We start from the raw sequence: 23941 nt of genomic DNA, 5'->3' as shown, positions 1-23941 counted from the left end.
AAAATATGGTACCGGTGTCATCAGTGTAATGGATTTGTATCTTGTAATGCCGCTGAAGTGCAGTATAACGCAACCTCCACCAGTGGGTGCTGGTGAGGGAAGAGAGGTTTCACACACACAGCGTAGCAACACTGAGCAGCAGCACAGGTGTCACAGGTAATGAAAGAATGGTCAGACAAGCCGAATCAGAAACTGTCAGGGCAGAAGTACCAAAGGTCACAGCAATGCACATAGTCAGAGACAATCCAGAAGTCAATGCCTACCGGGAACGTGGTATCCAAAACATGACACGTAAGACGTAGTGGGGGTACAAGCCAGTGAGTCAAAGCCAGTAGGGGAGCAAGGTTTCCAGGGCGGAAAACAAGAGGTGGGGTTCAGAGATCAGGCCGAGTCATACACTATAGGGAAACCACCAGACGCACACTAAGTCAGGGGTAGGGAACGGGTCACACACAAATACGGTAAGTAAGAGGCAATAGGATCACTAGGTTAAATGGGTCAGCGGTTCTAGCCTGGAAGCATGAATTATACAGTTGTGGCCAAAAGTATTGACACCCCTGCAATTCTGTCAGATAATACTCAGTTTCTTCCTAAAAATTATTGCAAACACAAATTCTTTGGTATTATTATCTTCATTTAATTTGTCTTAAATGAAAAAACACAAAAAGAATTGTCCTAAAGCCAAATTGGATATAATTCCACACCAAACAAAAAAAAGAGGGTGGACAAAAGTATTGGCACTGTTTGAAAAATCATGTGAAGCTTCTCTAATTTGTGTAATTAACAGCACCTGTAACTTACCTGTGGCACCTAACAGGTGTTGGCAATAACTAAATCACACTTGCAGCCAGTTGACATGGATTAAAGTTGACTCAACCTCTGTCCTGTGTCCTTGTGTGCACCACATTGAGCATGGAGAAAAGAAAGAAGACCAAAGAACTGTCTGAGGACTTGAGAAACCAAATTGTGAGGAAGCATGAGCAATCTCAAGGCTACAAGTCCATCTCCAAAGACCTGAATGTTCCTGTGTCTACCGTGCGCAGTGTCATCAAGAAGTTTAAAGCCCATGGCACTGTGGCTAACCTCCCTAGATGTGGACGGAAAAGGAAAATTGACAAGAGATTTCAACGCAAGATTGTGCGGATGTTGGATAAAGAACCTCGACTAACATCCAAACAAGTTCAAGCTGCCCTGCAGTCCGAGGGTACAACAGTGTCAACCCGTACTATCCGTCGGCATCTGAATGAAAAGGGACTGTATGGTAGGACACCCAGGAAGACCCCACTTCTTACCCCGAGACATAAAAAAGCCAGGCTGGAGTTTGCCAAAACTTACCTGAAAAAGCATAAAACTTTGGAAGAATGTTCTCTGGTCAGATGAGACAAAAGTAGAGCTTTTTGGGCAAAGGCATCAACATAGAGTTTACAGGAGAAAAAAAGAGGCATTCAAAGGAAAGAACACGGTCCCTACAGTCAAACATGGTGGTGGTTCCCTGATGTTTTGGGGTTGCTTTGCTGCCTCTGGCACTGGACTGCTTGACCGTGTGCATGGCATTATGAAGTCTGAAGACTACCAGCAAATTTTGCAGCATAATGTAGGGCCCAGTGTGAGAAAGCTGGGTCTCCCTCAGAGGTCATGGGTCTTCCAGCAGGACAATGACCCAAAACACACTTCAAAAAGCACTAGAAAATGGTTTGAGAGAAAGCACTGGAGACTTCTAAGGTGGCCAGCAATGAGTCCACACCTGAATCCCATAGAACACCTGTGGAGAGATGTAAAAATGGCAGTTTGGAGAAGGCACCCTTCAAATATCAGGGACCTGGAGCAGTTTGCCAAAGAAGAATGGTCTAAAATTCCAGCAGAGCATTGTAAGAAACTCATTGATGGTTACCGGAAGCGGTTGGTCGCAGTTATTTTGGCTAAAGGTTGTGCAACCAAGTATTAGGCTGAGGGTGCCAATACTTTTGTCTGTCCCATTTTTGGAGTTTTGTCTGAAATGATCAATGTTTTGCTTTTTGCTTCATTCTCTTTTGTGTTTTTTCATTTAAGACAAATTAAATGAAGATAATAATACCAAAGAATTTGTGTTTGCAATCATTTTCAGGAAGAAATTGAGTATTGTCTGACAGAATTGCAGGGGTGTCAATACTTTTGGCCACAACTGTAGCTGACGCTGGCCAGCAGGCTGCAGAGGACTGAAATAGCCCAGCCAGCTCCAAAACAAGGCAGAGGAGGTTAACCCCCGCATGACCAGTCCAGAGAGAAGATAGCAGAAAACAAACCTCGGACTGGATCATGACATCTCCATTACTAAGCTGTGGGTTTGACAATACAAAGGTGACGTCAACCCCACAAATATGAACCCCACTTGCCACCACTACAGGGCAAGTGGAAAAAGCTGGGCAAAGCGCCAGAATTGGAGCATCTAATAGATATGACTTTTCTGGGCAGTTGCGGGCTGCTATTTTTAGGCTTAGGGGGTCAATATCCATGGCCCCTTACCAGCCTGAGAATACCAACCCACAGTTGTCAACTTTAGCAAGGCTGGTTGTCAAAAAATGGTGGGACCACACGTTTTTTTTTAATTTATTTATATATATAATTTTAAAAAACAGCATGTGGACTCCTCTATTCTAAATAACCAACCTTGCTGAAGCTGACAGCTGAGGGTTGCATCTCCCAGAGGTCAGTTTTGCCAGGCTGGTTATAGCGCAGGCAGCGGGTGATGAATACTCCTATTAGCCTCTCCTGCTGTCAGTGTTATTAGCAGCAGCAGGTGTAGGCTGATGGGAGTAATATAGCCATCTGCCACCAACTGCACTCATTGATAACACTTGAATATAACTCTCAACATTCTCCCCTGCTCTCACTGATCGCCAGCAGAGGAAGGGAGAATGATGAGAGCCATCTTCAGCACCCGACGCTTACTGTACCGCTGCTTCTCAGGCGCCGGGACTTGTCACAAGGATGATATTCCAGTGTGTCATGCGTATGCACGTGTTCGGAATGTTTTGCGGCCCGTGTTGATGGTAAAAATCGGATATGTCAGCGCGTTTTGCCCGCGGACGCAAGGTCCGTGGAAACACACTGACATGTGCATGTGTTAGTGTCTCCAGTATGTGTGAAAACTGTCACCACACATTTCGGAGACACTGACGTGTGAAAGAGGCCTTAAGGTGTTTTCCAGCTAGGAAGACATTGAGTAATTTACACTAGATGTCAATGGGAATGCTAAAAAGATTGAGCTTTAGTCATTAGTTTTATGCATATCAAAAATGTAAGGAAAATGGCAATAAAAAGACATTGGAAAAAAATATAAAAAATGGGTGGCAGAAAAATTGTTCAGGAAACGACCAAAATATATTCAGGATTACAAAACTCGAGAGAAAAGAAGAGTTTCTTGGAGAATCTTCTTCTTGAAAAAACAGCTGTTTTGACCTCTGAAAAATAAGGCACAATGTGAACATCCTGCAGATGATTCAGTCAATAATGCCATATCTAAAAGGGTTAGACAGGTGGTCACAAAACATGTCACTTTAGAAGAAGAGTGATCACAGATTCAAAAACGTACACACACAAGTGAAAATTGGCTACAGTGATGAAGGGTTAATAAACCCTATATACATTAGGTAAGTATTGATCTGTAATTGTACGCAGGTCCACGTGATGCAGTATGACCCGGTCTGTGACTCACCATACAGGGAGACTGACCTTTTAAAATAGAACCGGTTGAGTGAGCTTCTAAGAAGTTCCTCCAATAGATTCTTAATATTGGAGAGTGAACGCACCCATCACCAACTCTGCAGTGACGTGCAGTGAATATAACCTGGGAAATACACACTGGCAGGGGAGGGATATTGTTTCACAGGTTCTTTTGTTATATTTTTTTTCATTCCAGTAGCATCCACCTTGCATGGTATCATGTGAACTGAGAAAGTTTCTCCCACATTACTAAACTCTTAAGGGAAAATGTAATATTAGGATGTAAGGGCTCATTCGCACATCCCATTTTCACATACGAGTGATTTTCACGGATAGCACTTTGACTTTTTATAGTCTATTGAGCCATTCACACGTCCATGATTTTTCGTGAACCGAGAGGTCCGTGGAGAATCCAAGAGACCTGGCCGATTTTGATTTGAGGGTTGGATCAAAGTTGGTAACGCATGTCAATGGGTCTGTGAAAAAATCGTACCACACTCAATTTTCAATGACTGTCAGAATGGAGAAGGTGGAGAATTTTATTTTTTGAAAAATTTTCTTCACTTACGAGAAAATTGGATGACACTTGGACTATTCTCGTATCTAAGGCTGATCAGAATAATCAGTCGTTTTTTCTCATACATGGAAAAATTGGACGTGTGAATGAGGCCTAAGTCTGATATCCACATGGTTAACTTTGCACAACGGACCATCGTTCTCCTACCCACAGGGAATAGAATAACATCTGGAAATCAAAACCTTTAGGTGTTTTCTGTTAATTTTCGTTTTTATTGTATAACTTTTTGCATATTTGTATGTTACCTTAGTTTCTCTTTTTTAACTCATTCTTTTAGTCATAGAGGCGATGCCGATGCGGTTTTAGTCGTCGCTCAGTGCATAGTGTCTGGAATCAGGTCCTGGTGCTGTCAGTCAGCTCAGTACTGGTGCTCTGCAAAGTTGGCTGTCAGTCAATGCCGGTGCTGAGCGGTGTAAGTGGCTGAGCCCCTTTGACTGAGGCTGCTGGGAAGAATAAAGTTCTTTTCCTCCCAGCACCCAGGCTTCAGTGCTGTTGCCGCATGACTTTATAATGCTATTAACCTGAAGGTTAACCCCATATGTGCAGGCTAATAGCATTTTTTTGATGTGACAAGTTCTCTTTAAGTTCCCATAATGGGTTTTTGGTGACTTTTTGACTCTTAGCCTATGTGCCCACGTAAGCAGAATTTTCCTGAGCAAAACTGGACTCCTTCGCAGGAAATCCGCATTTTTTTCCTCGTTTTGTTACGCGTTTTAGTGCGTTTTTTGTGCAGATTTTTCACATTTTTTCTGGAGCATCCTAATACAATGAACATAGTGGCAAATCCGCAGATTTTCTGCAAAATTAATGAACATGCTGCGTTTTCCGCGATTTGTTTTTTTTTGCGGAAAAAAACGCAGCATGGGCACAAAAATTGCGGAATGCATTCTAATAATAGGATGCTTAACGTATGCGGTTTTTTAAGCGTTTTTGCAGGGGTAAAATGCTAAAAAAAAGGGAAAAATCCTGAACGTGGGCACACAGCCTGAGTGTTTTTGCTGTGCACCTTACAGTTCCAGCAAAGTGGAAGGGAATTCTGGAAATCTCCTGCCCATTGTGCTTTTTTTTACCCTGTGTAGACTGATCTGCGGTGCGATTTTGAAATACGTAACATTTCATCTTCTCTTGCAGCTATGCTGAGTTATAGGTACGGATTTTTCTCATAGAATTGCAGTAGATGCGGAAAATCAGGCATGTAAAAAACGTAATGTACGCGGACATGTGAACAAACCATTGAGTATAATGTGTCTGTGTTCTATATGTGGAGAACAAAAATAAAACCTGCACCGTATGTGAAAAACAGACGCCTTGATGAGGCGCAACCACAGCCGTGCAGCTTTCATTGCTCCTCCAAAAAATGTATATTTTTAAGAAATTTCTCATGAATAAATGGCCGTATTACATGAAGTGTCAGCTCTATGGTTCTGGTGTATAAACAGAGATGTAATGGGGCACCGCACCAGGGAAATGTAGACTTTGGCCTCATTCTGACGTCCGTTTCTCGCGTATAAGCGCTATATGTGGTTTCCATGGATATCGCTCGCACCTGTGATAGTCTATGGAGCCATTCACAGGTCCGATTTTCGGGGGCTGAAACGAAATTGGCGATGCAAGTCTATGGGTCCGTGCAAAAGCATCCGGGTGCCGTCCGATTTTCAGAGACTGAGAAAAAGGAGAAGGTGGAGAAACTTTTATTTTTTTCCTCCAGTTACATGAAAAATGGATGATGCTCGGACCAAGCTCTGATCAAAATAATCGTCCTTTCTTCTCGTGAGAAAATCACAAGTGTGAATGAGACCTAAGGCTGAAGAATACTTGGACTTTTTCAGAACACCATGTTTTTTTACTTGAACAGACAGCACACCGACCATTATTACCCTGCAGGCGCACGAGCATTTTTACCATCCAAACTGATGGTCCATGTGGAAATAACTTCTTGTGCGTAGACGGCAATTGCCTTTATTATTTGCCCACTTTGGGCTAATTTATTTTGGTCCCTTCAAGCCTGCAGCTGTTACCACCTCGCTATAGAACGTCACAAAAACCGAACTCTATACTGAAGGCTGCAAATACAGGTCTAGGCCGTACTCAAGCTGGCCACAAGCAAAACGAGCCTTGTTGCACATAGCAACCAATCACAGCTCAGCTTCCGTCACTCCAGAGTAGTCAAACAAAGGCAAGCTAAGCTCTGATTGGCTGCAGTAAACAAGGCAGATTTCGATATTCTGCTATTGGTGCAAAAAAGCAAAGCACAGGGGTTGCTCATAGCAGCCAATCAGAAAACGTCTTTCAATTCTAAAGCTGCACTTTGAGACTAAGAGCTGATATCTCATTGGCTACTGTATGGAAGTCTATTGAGCTCCCAGGTGATGTAGAACTACAAGTTCCAGAAGTCACATGACTGGGCTGGAGCAATACACAAGCAGCAGTGTCTGAGTGCACAGACAGGTAGGAGCAGCCACTCCTGCATTCCTGGGCCCCTCCTCTCCAGCGTCTGTCCCGTCCTCCTCCCTCGGCTGCCGGCAGTCCTGCCCTCCTCTCCCTGGGCATGGAGCTGGCACTGCCCCTTTCCTGGTATCTGTGCTGCCTGTGGGTCTGCAGTTTGGGTGAGTTGGTGTTGCTGTGTGTGACTCCTCGCCATAGTTTTCTGCTTTCTGTCTCTCAGTCTCTGCTCCTCTCCTTCCCAGGCAGCGTCCATATTCCTCCTCCTCCTCAGAGTGTAAGCTCTTGGGAACAGCAGCTCCTGCTGTCACTTCCTGGCCTGCAGATAAGCTAGTGCAATAGTTACTGAAAACATGGCTGCAGCTGAAGGGGCGACCCAGGTCTCCATGGTGTCACCAAGGAAGGGGCGACCCAGGGCTCCGGTGTCACCAAGGAAGGGGCGACCCAGGGCTCCGGTGTCACCAAGGAAGGGGCGACCCAGGGCTCCGGTGTCACCAAGGAAGGGGCGACCCAGGGCTCCGGTGTCACCAAGGAAGGGGCGACCCAGGGCTCCGGTGTCACCAAGGAAGGGGCGACCCAGGGCTCCGGTGTCACCAAGGAAGGGGCGACCCAGGGCTCCGGTGTCACCAAGGAAGGGGCGACCCAGGGCTCCGGTGTCACCAAGGAAGGGGCGACCCAGGTCTCCGGTGTCACCAAGGAAGGGGCGACCCAGGGCTCCGGTGTCACCAAGGAAGGGGCGACCCAGGGCTCCGGTGTCACCAAGGAAGGGGCGACCCAGGGCTCCGGTGTCACCAAGGAAGGGGCGACCCAGGGCTCCGGTGTCACCAAGGAAGGGGCGACCCAGGGCTCCGGTGTCACCAAGGAAGGGGCGACCCAGGGCTCCGGTGTCACCAAGGAAGGGGCGACCCAGGGCTCCGGTGTCACCAAGGAAGGGGCGACCCAGGGCTCCGGTGTCACCAAGGAAGGGGCGACCCAGGGCTCCGGTGTCACCAAGGAAGACACTTCTGCGACCCGCTACATTAGGCAAGGGTGACACCGAGGTGACATGGAATCTAATGATTTCCTATGCTGCCTCATTGTGACCTCCTGAGTCACAAATGTTTCCAAATATGTCTGATTTTCTGTTTCAAGTAAAAACAGTCAAGTTACATTTGGACCAGTGTTGGACAGGGTTGGCAAAGGCTAGCGGTCCTTCCGAGGGGCCTACCGGAGGATTCCCCTGTTCCCCCGAGGGCCAGTCCGAGCCTGCACATGACTGGTGTGAACTTGTGGCCGAATTGTCGTTTTGTTTTTTCAACAAACTTTCAGCTCTAAAAGATCCATAGTGCAAATTAATTGTGAATTGCTATCACGTGACACTTGTCCCTGTGTCGCTCCAGCCTTCTGTCACCCCCAAAATGCAAATTTTGCTATTTAAAAGATTATATAGGGAACTCAAGCCCTATAAAAATCGTACCAGTGATATACATTTTTTTTTATTTGAAAGTTACTTTTAATATATCTGCAAATGAGGGTGCTTCAGGGTACCCTTGGTGTGGCTGATGTAACGGTGCATCATTACGCCCTCTGATTTGCATATTATTGTCCCTGAGTTTGATTGACAGCTTTCCTTGTTTAACTCCAATCCCTATTCCTGCTAGTGTGCACTTACACTGCAGGAGCCTAATGGCAGGGTCACAGTGTCGGCGCTCTGATCTCTGGCCTCTCTCTGAAGGCTCTCACTACATTTCCGGGTGTAGCGAGCGGCATCCATAGACTGTTAGGAGTTGGGGATCATAGCAATCTCACACTGACGCTGACTCCAGTGTCGGTGTGCAATCGCAGGATACAGGAATTTGAGTTGTATGTAAATGAATTAAGGGTACGCTCACACTAGCTTATAACACAGCTGAGTGCTAGTTGGTGTTTTAGATAGCACTCAGCCCAATATTATACTATGAGGAAGTGCACATCTGCGATATATATTTCTGGTTCTCATGCTGATTTGGCATGAAAAGACAATCGCAGCATGCTGCAAGTGGCTCTGATAATCGGACACCGGACTGCACTCGGATGTCATCCAAGTGCAGTGCGACCTCGACAGACACAGAGAATGGAGAAATTAAGTTCTCCGTCCTCTCCGCATCTCTGCTGCAATTCTCTCATGTGAGAGAATCAGATCACACTCGGATCAAACTCTGACAGTGTTTTGTGTCTAGGTCATCTATGTCTGATCCGTGGGCATACGACACCCCTGTCAATCAGTTGTTTCTGGTGTTGGCGGTGGATAAATCTGCTCAGTAGCAGAGCTGCACTGCTCCATTGATGCTTCCGGGTACTCCACATCCACCCCCTACTGATTTGAATCAGACATTGATGACTTCTATTAAGGATAGGCCAGGAATGGTAACATCCTGGACATCCCCTTTAAGCAACTGAATTTGTATTCTGAGGGGGACAGACCTCCTTTAAACTTAGTGGGGGTAATGTTGCATGAAACTCATTCAGACCTCCATGTTGCACGTACATGTTCTATCCATATTTTTCACAGATAGTCTATCGAGCTGTCACATATCCATGTTCTTTTGCAGACTAGGTATATATGCAAAAATCACAAAGACTGATCTGCTTTTTACCAGCATGACGTATGAAAAGTACCAATGCAAGTGTGTGGGTCTGTGAAAATAACGGTCAGCATCCTGATGGCGTCAGTGCACAGTCCATATAAGGTCCATGATTAACCCTGAAAAGGATAGGAGAAACTTCATAATTTATCCGTAAAAAGACGACATTTTCTTTGTATACGTGAAAAACACTGATGTCTGAATAAGGCCTTAATGTGTTTTCCCAACATGCCCCTCATTGAGAATCACTAGATTGGATGTAGTAATACATACAGTATGTATATTCGGATCGCTGGCAGCGGTTTTTAGTCCAGATGTCCAGACCAGCTGCAGGTCTCCTGATCCAAAATCGGCAACCTCTGCCATCGCAGTTTGTGGAAGACCTCTGAGGGTGTGTGCACACGCTGCGGATTCTGCTGCGGATCCTTATGGGTCTCACTTGCATTATTATGTGTCGTAGCCCTGAATGTTATTGTCAATATAATGAATTTTTAATACAAAACATAATATATTTCTTTTTCCAGGACTTAGATATTAAAGGGAACCTGTCATCTGATTTATGGCGCCCAAACCATGATCCGCATAAATTAGCGTCCAGCTTCACAATTGCAGCCATGTACTCAGGGTGAAATAAATATTGAACATGTCACCAATTTTCTAAGTAAATATATTTGTAAAGGTGCTATTAACATGAAATTCTCACCAGATGTCGGTAATAACCCATCCAATCCACCCAGGCAAAGAAATCAAACCATAGATGTCTATAAATTAAGTTCTGTGTAATAATGAGAAATGACGCCGAGAAAAGTATTGAACACATGAAGAAAGATTGGTGCAAAAAGCCATGGAAAGTCATGACACCAGCTGACATCTATCAGAAATTAGAACGTAATCATGCCACTTAGTGAAAAATAATATTAGCTAGTTTACTACTTATTTCACCCGCTGTATATCTTAAACGCTGCAGCCTTTCAGAGAAGGTATGTTCTGCTGGGGACCATAGTCTTTCCACTGGCCGGCTCTTCCCAGGGCTGCTAGAGATGATTGACAGATCTCTCCCTATGTTCAAATGAGGGAGTGGGCTGTCAATCACCTCTGGGAGCGCTGGGAAGGGGCGGCGCAGAACTAGTCTCATTTCTGACTATGGTCTTCCTACTATATTTTCTCTGAAACGCAGCAGCATTTTAGAGAAAGCTCATGATGAATCATGCAGTCAGACCTTGTTTCATGTTGCTGGTGGTTTGAATGGCAAAAATTAGATGACCTATCCATCAATATCAGATCAGTGGGGGGTTTGACATTCCCATTCAGCTCAATAGGAGCTCTGTACATCAAGCCTAAATAGCGGCTGATCGGTGGTGGTCGTGGCAGACATAGACTAAAAAGGGTCACTGTACAAGAACACCTATACGGGCCCTTTCCAGTCCAGTAGTTCTGTCTATGACAAACAATGCTTGCTACCTCAAAGGTGGAAGTCGGCCCCCTTACATATTGGGCCCCTGTACAGATTGCACCAATGATATGTCCACCCCTAAGTGGGGGATAACGGGTGTCGGATCCCCACCCATCTGATTTTGATGACCTATCCTAAGGTCAGGCCATCAGTTTCAAAGTGCTGTACATCCTTGGATAACAAACTCTTTGTAGCCTGTACCTGCAGACATAAAGGTTTGTATAGTAGCTGTAGCCGCACAAAGCTGGTGGCAAAGATGTTTTTTTGTTATGTGTTGGTTCAATATTAAATTAATTGCAAAGTTTAGAAATCCTTTATTATTCATTTTATCATTGATTACGTATCATTGACTGTCTCTCTCAGCACTGAGTGGATCCTCTGGACTTCGCAGCTCGCTAGCGGCTCTGCAGAATGAATCATTGGTGGAGAACGAAGAAACGTGTCATGGAATCGTCCTGATCTTCATCAATGACACTGGCAACCTGGTAATGTTTCCATCACTATTATTTCATGTCCTATTTTGGTCTTCATTGATTGTTTATTGGATTTGCAAACAAAGTGTAATAAATGGCAATAATGTCACGAAAAGCCACTGACTTCACATAATGTATGCAAGAAAGTCACGTGAGCGCAACACTGTACGTCCATGACCTGTATGACGAGACCTCTAGAGCAACGAGCTAAGACTGTGACCACCATCAGTTTTTAACACCGCGTATTTTTGCGTCAAACGCCGCTTCTTGCGGCTCCAGCAAAGTGGATGGGATTTATAGAGATCTCCTGTCCACTGTGCGTTTTATTTTATGCAGAGTAAACTGACCTGCGGTGTGTCTTTGAAATCCGCAAAATGTCAATTTCTCTTGTGGGTTCGCTAAGTTTTCTGTGCAGATTTTTCCCATAGACTTTCATTAGTTGCGGAAAATCCACAGGTAAAAAAAAAACGCTTGTAATACGCACATGACTGTATCAATAAAGATTTGTCAAAGCCAAATACCAGGATGTATCAAAAACAAAGCAGCTTTATTTAAAATGTGACACTCCAACAAAAGACAAAAAACTCGGCGTAAAAAAAATGCAATTAAAAATACGTGTAAAAAAAACACGCTCAAAAGCGCCAGATACCTAATTTACTTCATAGGAGCAGAAAATCCGCAACATGGAAAGCTCATGATGGAAACGTTGCCGCAGGTAAATTAGACTACTCTCGTTTTTTACATGCATTTTCACCAGAATAAAGATTGTTTGCCCGTCGAGCTGGAATACTTATCCTTCCTTGCTGACCTCACTGTGCCATGGCAGAGCCGGCATCTATGCTCCAGACAGCACAGGAATTATTAACGAAGAGTTGGAGTCTCTTCTGAGTACTTTTTTTTTTTTGAGATGCCATGTCTTAAATTAAGCTGCTTTATGTTTGATATTTCCTGGTATTTGGCGTTGACAAAACTTTGATACTTAGCTGATGGCTATCTGACGGCGCAGTCAGACAGCCGTATAACTTGGACTGGCCGGCGGCTATTCCGACCTCAGCATGACACCTCCATAGAAATATATACATACACTATGTGTCAGCACACTGTGACTAATGAATTCATGAACTCCAATATTGCTGCAGACATTAAAAATGTAAAATGTACTTAGTAAGCGTTTCTTGATCAAAGAGCGCAAAAGCCATCCAACAACGTCATGGTGACTTTTTAGTGAGGGTAGTCCCTAAACATTAAGGCTATGTGCACACGTAGCGTTTTAAAACGCTCACTAAAAACCGGACTCCTTCCCAGAAATCGCGCGGTTTTTTCTGCGCGATTTCATCGCGATTTTGCCGCGATTTTCGTGTGCGTTATTCAAGCACTTTCCAAGCGATTTGAAGCATCGTTTGGAAAGTGATTGACAGGTTGGTCACACTCGTCAAACATAGTGTTTGACAAGTGTGACCAGGTTTTTACTATTGAGGCCGCCTATGCAGCCTCAATAGTAAAAGGATGTTAAAATGCTAAAAAAAAAATAAAAAATCGGGGTATATTTACCTTCCGGCGTCCCGCGCTGCATTCCCGGGCCTCAGCGTTCCCAGTAATGCCTTGCGAGACCTGTGATGACGTAGTCTCGCGTTGCTATAGCGATCTCGCGAGCCCACGTCATTACAGGGCCTTGCCGCAAGGCATTACTGGGAATGCTAGGCCGGGAATGCAGCGCGGGACACCGGAAGGTAAATATACCCCGATTTTTTTATTCTTTTTTTTACAGGGGTATGGTACCCAGGGCCTGGAGGACAGTCTCCTCTCCTCCACACCGTGGGTACCAACCGCACATGAGACGCTTAACTTCCCGCATGGTGGGCATAGCCACATGCGGGAAGTAAGCGATTCTCATGCATTCCTATGGGTGCGGAATCGCGGCAATTCTTTGCGATTCTGCACAAAAGAATGAGCATGCTGCGATTTTTTTCCGCGATGCGAGTCCGCCGCGGAAAAAAGCGCAGCATTAGCACAGCATGTGCGGAATAGCATGGGAGGCGTTCTGTACACGATTTTTAAGCGTTTTCGCGCCGAAAATCGCGGCAAAAACGCTTAAAAATCGCTACGTGTGCACACAGCCTAAATGTCTTACCTCCTTATAGGGGAAAGAGCTTTTCACTCCTCATTCACATGAGGCTGTTTTGGCATTGTACATGTATATGTTACTATATTGGCTGCAGTGTGTATTTGTCCACCTATGCATAAATTTAACCCCTTTCCTACATTGGACGTAATATTCCGTCCATGTGACCTGGGCCCTAAGTCCCATGGACGGAATATTACGTCTAATGCGGTCAGCGGCGCCCACGTGGTGAGCGCCGCTGATCGCGGCCGGGTGTCAGCTGATTATCACAGCTGACACCCGGCACAATGTGTCAGGGGCGGTCACGGACCGCCCCCGACACGTTAACCCCTTGCACACCGCGATCAAACACGATCGCGGTGTACCGGGGGTTAAACGGAAGCATCGGCAGGGAGGGGGCTCCCTCCGTGCTTCCCTGAGCCCCCCCCACGGCAGCACAATGTGCAGCGCTGCTGCGGGGGGCTCCTCCCCTGCAGGCCCCCGAATCCAAGATGGCGATCGCTGTCATGTGACAGCGATCTGTCACATGACAGGTATGTCCCCCCTGGGACAACCTAATAAAGTTTAAAAAAAAAAAAAAAAAAAAAAAAGTGTAAGTAATTTTTAAAAAATCGCTAAATAAATTAGAAAAAAAAAAATATTCCCAAATTCATTTTTTGGAAATAAAAAAAAAAAACAATAAAAGTACACATATTTGGTATCGCCGCGTCAGTAACGACCTGCCCTATAAAACTGTCCCATTAGTTAACCCCTTTAGCAAACCCATTAAAAATAAAAAACGAAGCAAAAAATTAATGATTTATTATCATACCGCCGAACAAAAAGTGCAATAACGCGCGATCAAAAAGACGCATATAAATATCCATGGTACAGCTGAAAACTTCATCTTGTCCCGCAAAAAACGAGCCGCCATACAGCATCATCTGCGAAAAAATAAAAAAGTTATAGCTCACAGAATAAAGCGATGCAAAAATAATTATTTTTTATATAAAATAGTTTTCATTGCATAAAACCGCCAAAACATAAAAAAACGACATAAATGAGGTATCGCTGTAACTGTACCGGCCCGAATAAAACCACTTTATCAATTTTACCGCACGCGGAACGGTGTAAACGCACCCCCCAAAAGTAATTCATGAAACGCTCGTTTTTTTTCATTCTGCGTCCCAAAAATCAGAATAAAAAGCGATCAAAAAATGTCACGTGCCCGAAAATGATACCAATAAAAAACGTCAACTCGTCCCGCAAAAAATAAGACCACACATGACTTGGTGGGTCAAAATACGGAAAAATTATAGCTCTCAATATGTGGTGATGCAAAAACTATTTTTACAATAAAAAGCGTCTTTTAGCGTGTGACAGCTGCCAAACATAAAAACCGCCATAAATAGTAAATCAAACTCCCCGTTATCACCCCCTTAGTTAAGGATAAATAATAAAATAAAAGTATTTATTTCCATTTTCCCGCTAGGGTTAGGGCTGAGATTAGGGTTAGGGGTGTGTTGGGGTTCGGGTTGGAGTTAGAATTGGGGGTTTCCACTGTTTGGGCACATCAGGTACTCTCCAAATGCAACATGGCGTCGGATCTCAATTCCGGCCAATTCTGCATTGAAAAAGTCAAATGGGGTCTCAACAGTCCCTATACTTGCTGGATCGCCCGCAAAGCAGTCCTGAGAGGGGTCCTGATATGGATCTCTTCAAGATTTAAAAAAGAAAATAGAGGAAAAATAACAAACTTACAGAACCAAATAAAAGGTAAAGAAACACTCCTAATCAACAACCCCAATTCCAGTTCCAACATCCAAACAGAACTCTCCAAGCTCAGACAAGAGCTCAGAACATTAATTTTCTCGTTCTACGATTCCGCAATTAAAACCAGTCAGTTTAAACAATACCAAAACCTGAATCGTCCCTCAAAGTACATGTCATACAGACTCAAAAATACTAGACGTAGGCACAGAATAGACGCTATCGCATCCACCAAAAACATCCTCCTATCCCACCCACAGGACATAGCTAATTCATTTGCAGAATTCTATAAAAACCTGTACAACATTAACCAAGACTCCCCACAATCCCGCCCCAAACAATTCGATATCAATGCTTTTCTGGCATCAACAAACCTCCCAAAATTAGAAGAAACTCATATAGACCTTTTGTCTGCTCCATTCACAGTAAAAGAAGTCTTGGACACTATAAATCACCTCAAATCATTCAAAGCCCCAGGCCCAGATGGGTTCTCCAACGACTATTATAAATCCTTCGCTGACACGTTAGCCCCACATTTAGCTAAAATCTTCAATACCGCTTCTAACTCTGGACACTTCCCCAAGGAAATGCTCGAAGCCACCCTCGTCCTGATTGCCAAACCACATTCAGACCCAGCATCAATGAGTAGCTACAGGCCAATCTCTTTGATCAATACGGACATAAAAATCTACGCCAAAATCCTTGCTAACAGATTAAGCTTACTCCTACCGAAACTTATAAACAACGATCAAATAGGATTTGTCATTAACAGGCAATCAACAGATGGTACGAGAAGGCTGATTAACCTAATCAAACTAATCAACTCAAGAAAAACAAAAGCTACAATAATTTCGTTAGACGCCGAAAAAGCCTTCGATCGACTTAATTGGGATTATTTAAACGCCACACTAGGAAAATTCGGCTTCTGCCAAGAATTCATCAGAAGTATTAGTGCTCTCTATGACAACCCCCTCGGCCAAAATTTATGTGAATAACCACTTGTCACAACCCTTCCAGATAGCAAACGGTACAAGACAGGGTTGCCCTCTATCCCCGCTTCTGTTCGTTCTGGCCATGGAGCCCCTAGCCCAACTAATTAGAGAAGACCCCGACATTTCAGGTATAAAAGCGGGCCATAAAGATTACAAAATCAGCTTGTTCGCTGACGACATAATTTTAACCATATCAGACCCAACCAAGTCAATAGTTAAAATCCAAAACCTGTTGTCCACATTCTCACAAGTGTCCTACTTCAAGATCAATGAACAAAAATCCAAAATTCTCCCCCTAAACCTGGATGACAATCAATTAGAAACCATTAAACATTTATCCTCCTGGAGTTGGTCACTCGAGCACATCACGTATCTGGGACTAAAATTTTCAAATAATATTACATCCCTGATTCCGCTTAACATGAATGCCCTCATTAAAACCATTTCTGATGACACGCTTACCTATGGAAAAAAAAGCTTATCTTGGTGGGGCAAAATCACCACTTTTAAAGCATACATCCTTCCAAAAATATTATATCTCTTCAGATCACTACCCCTGCCTATGCCTACCTCACTTCTAACACATCTACAAGTCAAAATCAACAATTTCATTTGGGGAGGCAAAAGACCCAGGGTCGCAGCAAACCTTCTCTACAGCAATAGGAGATTTGGTGGAGCTGGCCTGCCCAACATATCGGCATATTATTCCTCCTTCTTAGTTAAGCAAAGCCTTTATTGGTGGCCAACCCCTGACCCTCCAGCATGGTACGAACTCGAATACACTCTGAATAACAACAATTCTCCATCTCGTCTCATATTGGAATCAATTCTGCTAAAAAGAGACCTTTCCCCATCACACCCCATCTTCCGGGCCACACTGGATGCTTGGAAGTTACTCGCTAAAACAAAAAAAGGATCTAGCAATAATAACCCACTTAGATCCCTTTCACTCCACATCATTACATCCCTTTTTGGACAAGAAGTAGCTCCGGTATGGGCGGACTATGGCATAAGGAAACTTGGAGACCTCTACGGAGAACACTCTAATACCCCCTTTAGCGTAATAAAGGAAAAATTTAAAATCCCCTCTTCCCTATTTTTCGAATATATAATCCTAAAAGATATCATAAGAAAATTCATAGAGATAAAATCAAAAATTTCAGAGCCCGCCATTAATATGCTTAATAACATTAACCATAAAATCTTCTGGAGCATACCCTACATTTACATATGGATGAATAAAAACCATGAACTAGTCAAAACTAGTAACTTATTGAAATGGGAGCAAGAACTCCACTTTACCCCTAATATACCAGACTGGGAACACGCTTGTTCTATCTCAATGTCCGCCACTATATCAATGTCTCTACAAGAGACCCACTACAAGATCCTGTCTCGTTGGTACTATACGCCAGCTAGACTATCCAAAATCAACTCAGAAAACTCTTCACTATGTTGGAGAGGTTGCGGTCACCATGGAAACATTCTACACATATTCTGGTATTGTCCTTTAGTGAAACCCCTCTGTAGAGATATATCCCTCCTCATTAACTCTCTTCTCCCCAAACCTATCACACTCTCTCCTCAACTAGCCTTGTTGTCCCTTAACTCTCAAGATATAGAAAATTCAGCCATCCCATTAATCATTCATATACTCCTAGTCACAAAAAGCTCCATAGCCTTCCATTGGAAGAGACCTGATCCTCCAAAAATTCAAGACATTAAAGAGAGAATCGCACTCCACAAGTCCTTCGAGCTAAAAATGGCTACGGTTAACAACAAACTTGATAAATTCACAAGTAAATGGTTCAGATGGATCAACCTATTCCCTCTAAGTTAAAGTTCTTCTCTGGACACTTAAATCAAGCTATTGTCTTATGTGATTGCTAGACTTGAATACAAGATTGCAAACTGTTATTGTTATTGTTTGAATTATAAACCAACAGTTTACCATGGAAATGATAGGACTACTTGGTTCCTCCCTTTGTTCCCCCTCCCCCATCCTCCCTACCCGTCCCCATCATTGTTAAAACCCTTCAATAAAATTATTTGGAAAAGGGAAAAAAAAAAAAAAAAGTCAAATGGTGCTCCTTCCCTTCCAAGCTCTGCCATGCGCCCAAACAGTGATTTACCCCCACATATGGGGTATCAGCATACTCCGGACTAATTGCAAAACAACTTTTGGGGTCCAATTTTTCCTATTACCCTTAGGAAAATAAAAAATTTGGGGGCAAAAATATCACTTTTGTGTTTTTTGTTTTTTTTTTTGTTTTTTTTTTCACGCCCGGGCGTTATAAACTTCTGTGAATCACTTGGGGGTTCAAAGTGCTCACCACACATCTAGATAAGTTCCGTGGGGTGGTCTAGTTTCCAAAATTGGGTCACTTGTGGGGAGTTTCAATAGTTTAGGTAACATCAGGGGCTCTCCAAACGCACATGACAACCGCAGACCATTCCATCAAAGTCTGCATTCCAAAACGTCACTACTTCCCTTCCGAGACCCGACGTGGGCCCATACAGTAGTTTTCTCCCACATATGAGGTATCAGCGTACTCAGGACAAATTGGACAACAACTTTTGGGTCCAATTTTTCCTGGTGCCCTTGGGGAAAATAAAAAAAATTGGGGACTAATTGATCATGTTTGTGGAAAAAATAAAAAAATTTTATTTTCATGCCCGGGAATTATAAACTTCTGTGAAGCCCTTGTGGGGTTCAAAGTTCTCACCACACATCTAGATAAGTTCCTTGAGGGGGGTCTAGTTTCCAAAATGGTGTCATTTGTGAGGGTTTTCCACGGTTTTGGTACATCAGGGGCTTTCCAATTGCGACATGGTGTCCGATCTCAATTCCAGCCCAAAACGTCAAATGGCGTTGCTTCCCTTCCGATTTCTGCCATTCGCCCAAATAGTGGTTTACCCCCACATGTGGGGTATCAGCGTACTCAGGACAAATTGCACAATAACTTTTAGGGTCCTGTTACCCTTGGAAAAATAACTATTGGGGGTGAAAAGATCATTTTTGTGGAAAAAATATGATTTTTTAATTGTACCGCTGTACGTTATAAACTTCTGTGAAGCTCTTGTGGGTTCAAAGTTCTCACCACATATCTAGATAAGTTCCTTGGGGGGTCTAGTTTCCAAAATGGGGTCACTTGTGGGGGGTTTCCACTGTTTAGGTACATCAGGGGCTCTCCAAACGCGACATGGCGTCCGATCTGAATTCCAGCCAATTTTGCATTGAAAAAGTCAAACGGCGCTCCTTCCCTTCTGAGCTCTGCCATGCGCCGAAACAGTGATTCCCCCCACATATCAGGTATCAGCGTACTCAGGACAAATTGCACAATAACTTTTGCAGTCCAATTTCTCCTGTTACCCTTGGTAAAATAAAAAAAATTGAACCTGAAGTATTTTTTCTGTGAAAAAAAGTCAAATGTTCATTTTTTTTTTTTAAATATTCAAAAAATTCCTGTGACGCACCTGAAGGGTTAATAAACTTCTTGAATGTGGTTTTGAGCACCTTAAGGGGTGCAGTTTTTAGAATGGTGTCACTTTTGGGTATTTTCTATCATATAGACCCCGCAAAGTGGCTTCAAATGTGATGTGGTCCGTAAAAATAAAATGGTGTTGAAAGAATGAGAAATCGCTGGTCAATTTTTAACCCTTATAACTTCCTAACAAAAAAAATTTTGGTTCCAAAATTGTGCTGATGTAAAGTAAACATGTGGGAAATGTTACTTATCAAGTTTGTTGTGTGCTGTATCTCTGTGATTTAAGGGCATAAAAATTCAAAGTTGGAAAATTGCGAAATTTTTAAAATTTTCGCCAAATTTTCATTTTTTCACAAAAAAACGCAAGTTATTTGAATGAAATTTTACCACTAACATGAAGTGCAATATGTCACGAGAAAACAATGTCAGAATCACCGGTATCCATGGAAGCGTTTCAGAGTTATTACCTCATAAAGGGACAGTGGTCAGAATTGTAAAAATTGGCCCGGGAGTTAACGTGCAAACCACCCTTGGTAGTGAAGGGGTTAATACTAAAGGTGTGCAGATCATTTTTTTTTTTTTGTGTGTGTGTGTAGCTGCATAGAAATATATGAAACTGTCACACTCGGGTGGACAGAGCCACGGCCAGTCCGATTTATATGGCCGTCTGACTACGGTGAATGGTCATGGTTTAAAAATAAAAGGCTCGATTCATCTGGCGAAATTGCTTGATGAATCTTTCTTGCCTCTATGTGCTTGCTGGATGCTATCAGATAGATGACCAGCAGCAATCATTGTATCCCCAGTATATACCCAGTGGATAGACATGACCGCTAGGTTATGGTGTTGTCTACGGGCAGCTTCACAGTTAGTGTTACCCGTAAATCTGCATGCCTCATTGCTGTGCGCTGATTACGCTGTTTCCTTTGCTTGTTTATACTGCTTTAATCTATTAGTAGGAAATTCCCCCTAATAAAGGATTTAATAAGAGGCAGATTTAGGGCAGACCTCTGTTTTCAGATTCTGTATGGACATGATAAACAGGATAATGAAATACGTTTTAAGTGGTGAAATCAGTAACGTTCCCTGTGAGACAATAATAAAAGCTTCTTATGATGCTGTAGTTTTTAGGTAAATGAACAATAACGAAGAACGTTTTTCTCTAGTAACCCCCCACGACAGCAAACCGGAAGATGTTAGCCCTTTCCTAATAGGGACAGGAAATATCAAAGAGGTTAAATAACGCCTCACACATCCTCCCCCTAAGTGTTCTTTCCTGTCCCTTCTAAGGATGAAGAGGTCATCCACAGTGTGCTGTGCTGGCAGCAGTCATCGGGTGACTGTCAACAGTGACCTCTCCTCCCCGAGCACTGCTCCCATCTCCGTTCAGGACTCGGGGCCCCCCTCCAGTCCGCACCTTCGGGTAAGGTCTGTAGGGGGATTCTTCGGCTGGAGGCCTCTCTGAGCTCTCCAGCCTCCTCTGCCGTGTTGTGGATCCAGGCATCGTTTAACGCTGGGCATGCACACGCAAGAACTTCCGGGTCTGAAGCCGACAGCAGGAAGTGATGTCACGCTGGCCGGCTTCAGCATACAGAGCAGGATTTTTGCTTTCTACACTGGAACACATAAGCATTACAGTGCAGATGGTGTCGTTGGGCCCCCCCACACACACACTTGGACATCGGAGGATGGAGGTCCTCTAATCAGAGGACCGGTGCTAGAAGTCTGGTGGTCACCCATATACGATCCCTGCACAAGGAAGATCTCTAAGGTAGGACCACTGTGTGTTAACAGCATGGAGATGTCAGGTTCCTCTCGCTCAGCGTATGCAGATCCCAGCACCCTCCTGGTCCCAGTAAGTACTCTGGCAATGGGTGTCCATTCCCTGTATTGCAGGTTTAGAGCCTTACTATTCATTCTCCCCTTTTTTGCAAGGTGACAAGGAACCTGCGCCAGGAAGCATGTCTAAGACTTCATGGAGATGTGATGTCTGCACAAAAAAGCTGGCCTCTTCGCATAAGAAGACATTATTCAAAGAGTGCACTGAGAAAGTCATCAGGGAAGACCAACCATCCTTGATGGAAGAAATTAAGGGCCTAATCCAACAGGAGATAAGAGACAAAAACCTCCCTGGCCGCTTTTTCCCAACCCGCACCCTTTCCCAGTGTCCCTCCAGAAGCTAAGAGGAAGCTTAATCTAGAGTAGAAAGGGAATGATGACTTTCAGATGAAACATCGATCCCAGACGAACCTCTGGAAGAAGGCGAATAAATCCTGGACCCAGAGGTCTCCCAACAGGAGAGATATTATTATTTATAAAGAATCTCCTCACGGCAGTAAGGAGGACCATGGAGATTGAGGAGAAGACTGCCCAGACGGTACAGGAAGAAATGTTCGGGGGTGTCCATTCTAGGAAGAAACAGGTGTTTCTCATTCATAAAAACATCTGGGACCTGGTTTCTAGAGGGGTGAGATACCCCAGAAAAGAGGCTAATCATTCCAGCGGATATGTAGGACAAGTTCCCTGTGGACGACGAAACAGCATCATGCTGGTCAGAGATTCCAAAGGTCGACGTCCAGATTGCGCGGGTAGCTAAAAAAAAACACACTACCATTTGAGGATGCCTCACAGTTGAAAGACCCTCTGGAACGCAAGATGGATGGATGGTCTTCTGAGGAAATCATGGGAAACTTCGTCAACTTTATTAAATACCAACGCCGTATCTACGTGTGTCGCCCGATCGATGTACCGTTGGCTGGGGCAGCTGGAGGAACACCTGTTCATGGGTACTCCCAGAAAGAACATCCTAGCTTCTCTATCTCTCCTCCAGAAGGCAACAGGGTTCTTAGCAGATCCCTATGCAGAATCCGTAAGAGTGGCAGCAAGATCGCCAGGGTTATCAAACTCTGTGAGACAAGCACTCTGGCTAAGATCCTGGAGCGGCGACATGACTACAAAAATGAAGTTGTTTTATGTTCCCTTCAAAAAGGAATACATGTTTGGTCCTGCCCTCGATGAGCTGTTAGAGAAGGCTTTGGATTAAAAGAAGCCTTACCTGAACCTAGGAATACTAGGAAAAGGCCCTTTCGCCCCCATCAAGAGCATACACCTCAGTACTAGAGGAGGGGCAAATCAGGTCGCTGGAGCTACCAGAAAGGGGAAAAAGGCAGAAATCTTTTTCTTCCACACTCCCAGAGACAAAATATACCATGTCGCCAACATAGTAGAAGGCCACATCTCAAACTTCCTTCCATAGTGGCACAATATCAGATCAATGGACTCTAACATCAGTCAGGGAAGGAATAAAGATAGTTTGCCTCATAGCTTCCAAAAACAATAAAAACAACGCCGACTCTCCTCTCCAGAGCTACAGTCCACCTTGATAACGGGAGCGAAGGGCCTATTATCTACAAAGGTAGTCTCCATAGTCCCGGAAAGGTAAAAAAACAGGGGGAAAGGGGACATTACTCAAACCTGTTTCTCATAAAAAAAAAAAAGCAAACAAACGGGTCCCATCAGGTTATAATCAATCTGAAACCCCTGAATTGTTACATAACATACAGAAGATTCAAGATGGAATCTGTCAGGTCAACAGTATCTCTGATTGGGCAGGATTTCGTCATGGCGACAATAGACCTACAGGATACATATTACCACATCCCGATCCATCCAACTTAATCGGAAATTCTTAAGATTCACAATTGCCCAGGGAGAGCACACAGTCCATTATCAGTTCAATATCCTCCCATTCGGTCTATCCTCGGCCCCACGGACCTTCACAAACATCCTGTCAGAGGTCACTGCATACATCAGAGTTCAGCACATATGTATAGTTCCATACCTCGACGATTTCTTGTTGGTGGCTCCTTCAGTACCCGTGCCACAGGACCATCTACAGGCGACGACCCAGATCTTATCGTCTCTAGTGACTTATCGTCTCTATGGTTCCTGCAAAAACAAAGACATTCTTGGGAGTCCTACAAGGCTCACTCAGCCAAACATCTTTCTTGCCTAAACAAAATCAGATCTTGTTAAAATCAAAGATGAATGTTTCTACAGAGCAAGAAGGTGGTGCCATTAAGATGGGCCATATTGGTTCTCAGATCCATTACATCCTGCATCCATGGACACAAGCACACACCAGAGCGCTTCAGACGCACATCCTTGCTAACTGAGATTTATCCCCAGAATCATTGGACAAGAAGATCCAGATGCTGCCTCGCATAAAGATCTCGTTGACATTGTGGCTAAAAACAAAGAATTTGAGAAGAGGGGTCCTTAAAATGCAAGACCCAGTGATCAATATAAAGGTAGACGCTAGCAGGAAAGGCTGGGTAGAT

General features: G+C 43.9%; 1 protein-coding gene across 5 annotated transcripts in view; it reads left to right on the top strand.

Moving 5' to 3' along the window:
- Positions 1-6733: 6733 nt before the first annotated feature.
- LOC141100254 (T-cell differentiation antigen CD6-like) overlaps positions 6734-23941 on the top strand; it is a 91503-nt gene continuing 74295 nt past the window's right edge. For all 5 annotated transcript variants that reach the window (XM_073588588.1, XM_073588586.1, XM_073588589.1 and 2 more), the window contains exons 1-2: positions 6734-6885; positions 11141-11262. In XM_073588588.1, the coding sequence (XP_073444689.1) occupies positions 6828-6885; positions 11141-11262 (180 nt within the window). In that variant the 5' untranslated portion in view covers positions 6734-6827. The remainder of the gene's footprint in view (positions 6886-11140; positions 11263-23941) is intronic.

Source organism: Dendrobates tinctorius, unplaced genomic scaffold (assembly GCF_039654945.1).
Source record: "Dendrobates tinctorius isolate UK_male_01 unplaced genomic scaffold, ASM3965494v1 ptg000104l, whole genome shotgun sequence".
Taxonomy (NCBI): domain Eukaryota; kingdom Metazoa; phylum Chordata; class Amphibia; order Anura; family Dendrobatidae; genus Dendrobates; species Dendrobates tinctorius.
The sequence above is the reverse complement of the archived record's forward strand: the minus strand, read 5'-3'. Positions and strand labels throughout refer to the sequence as shown.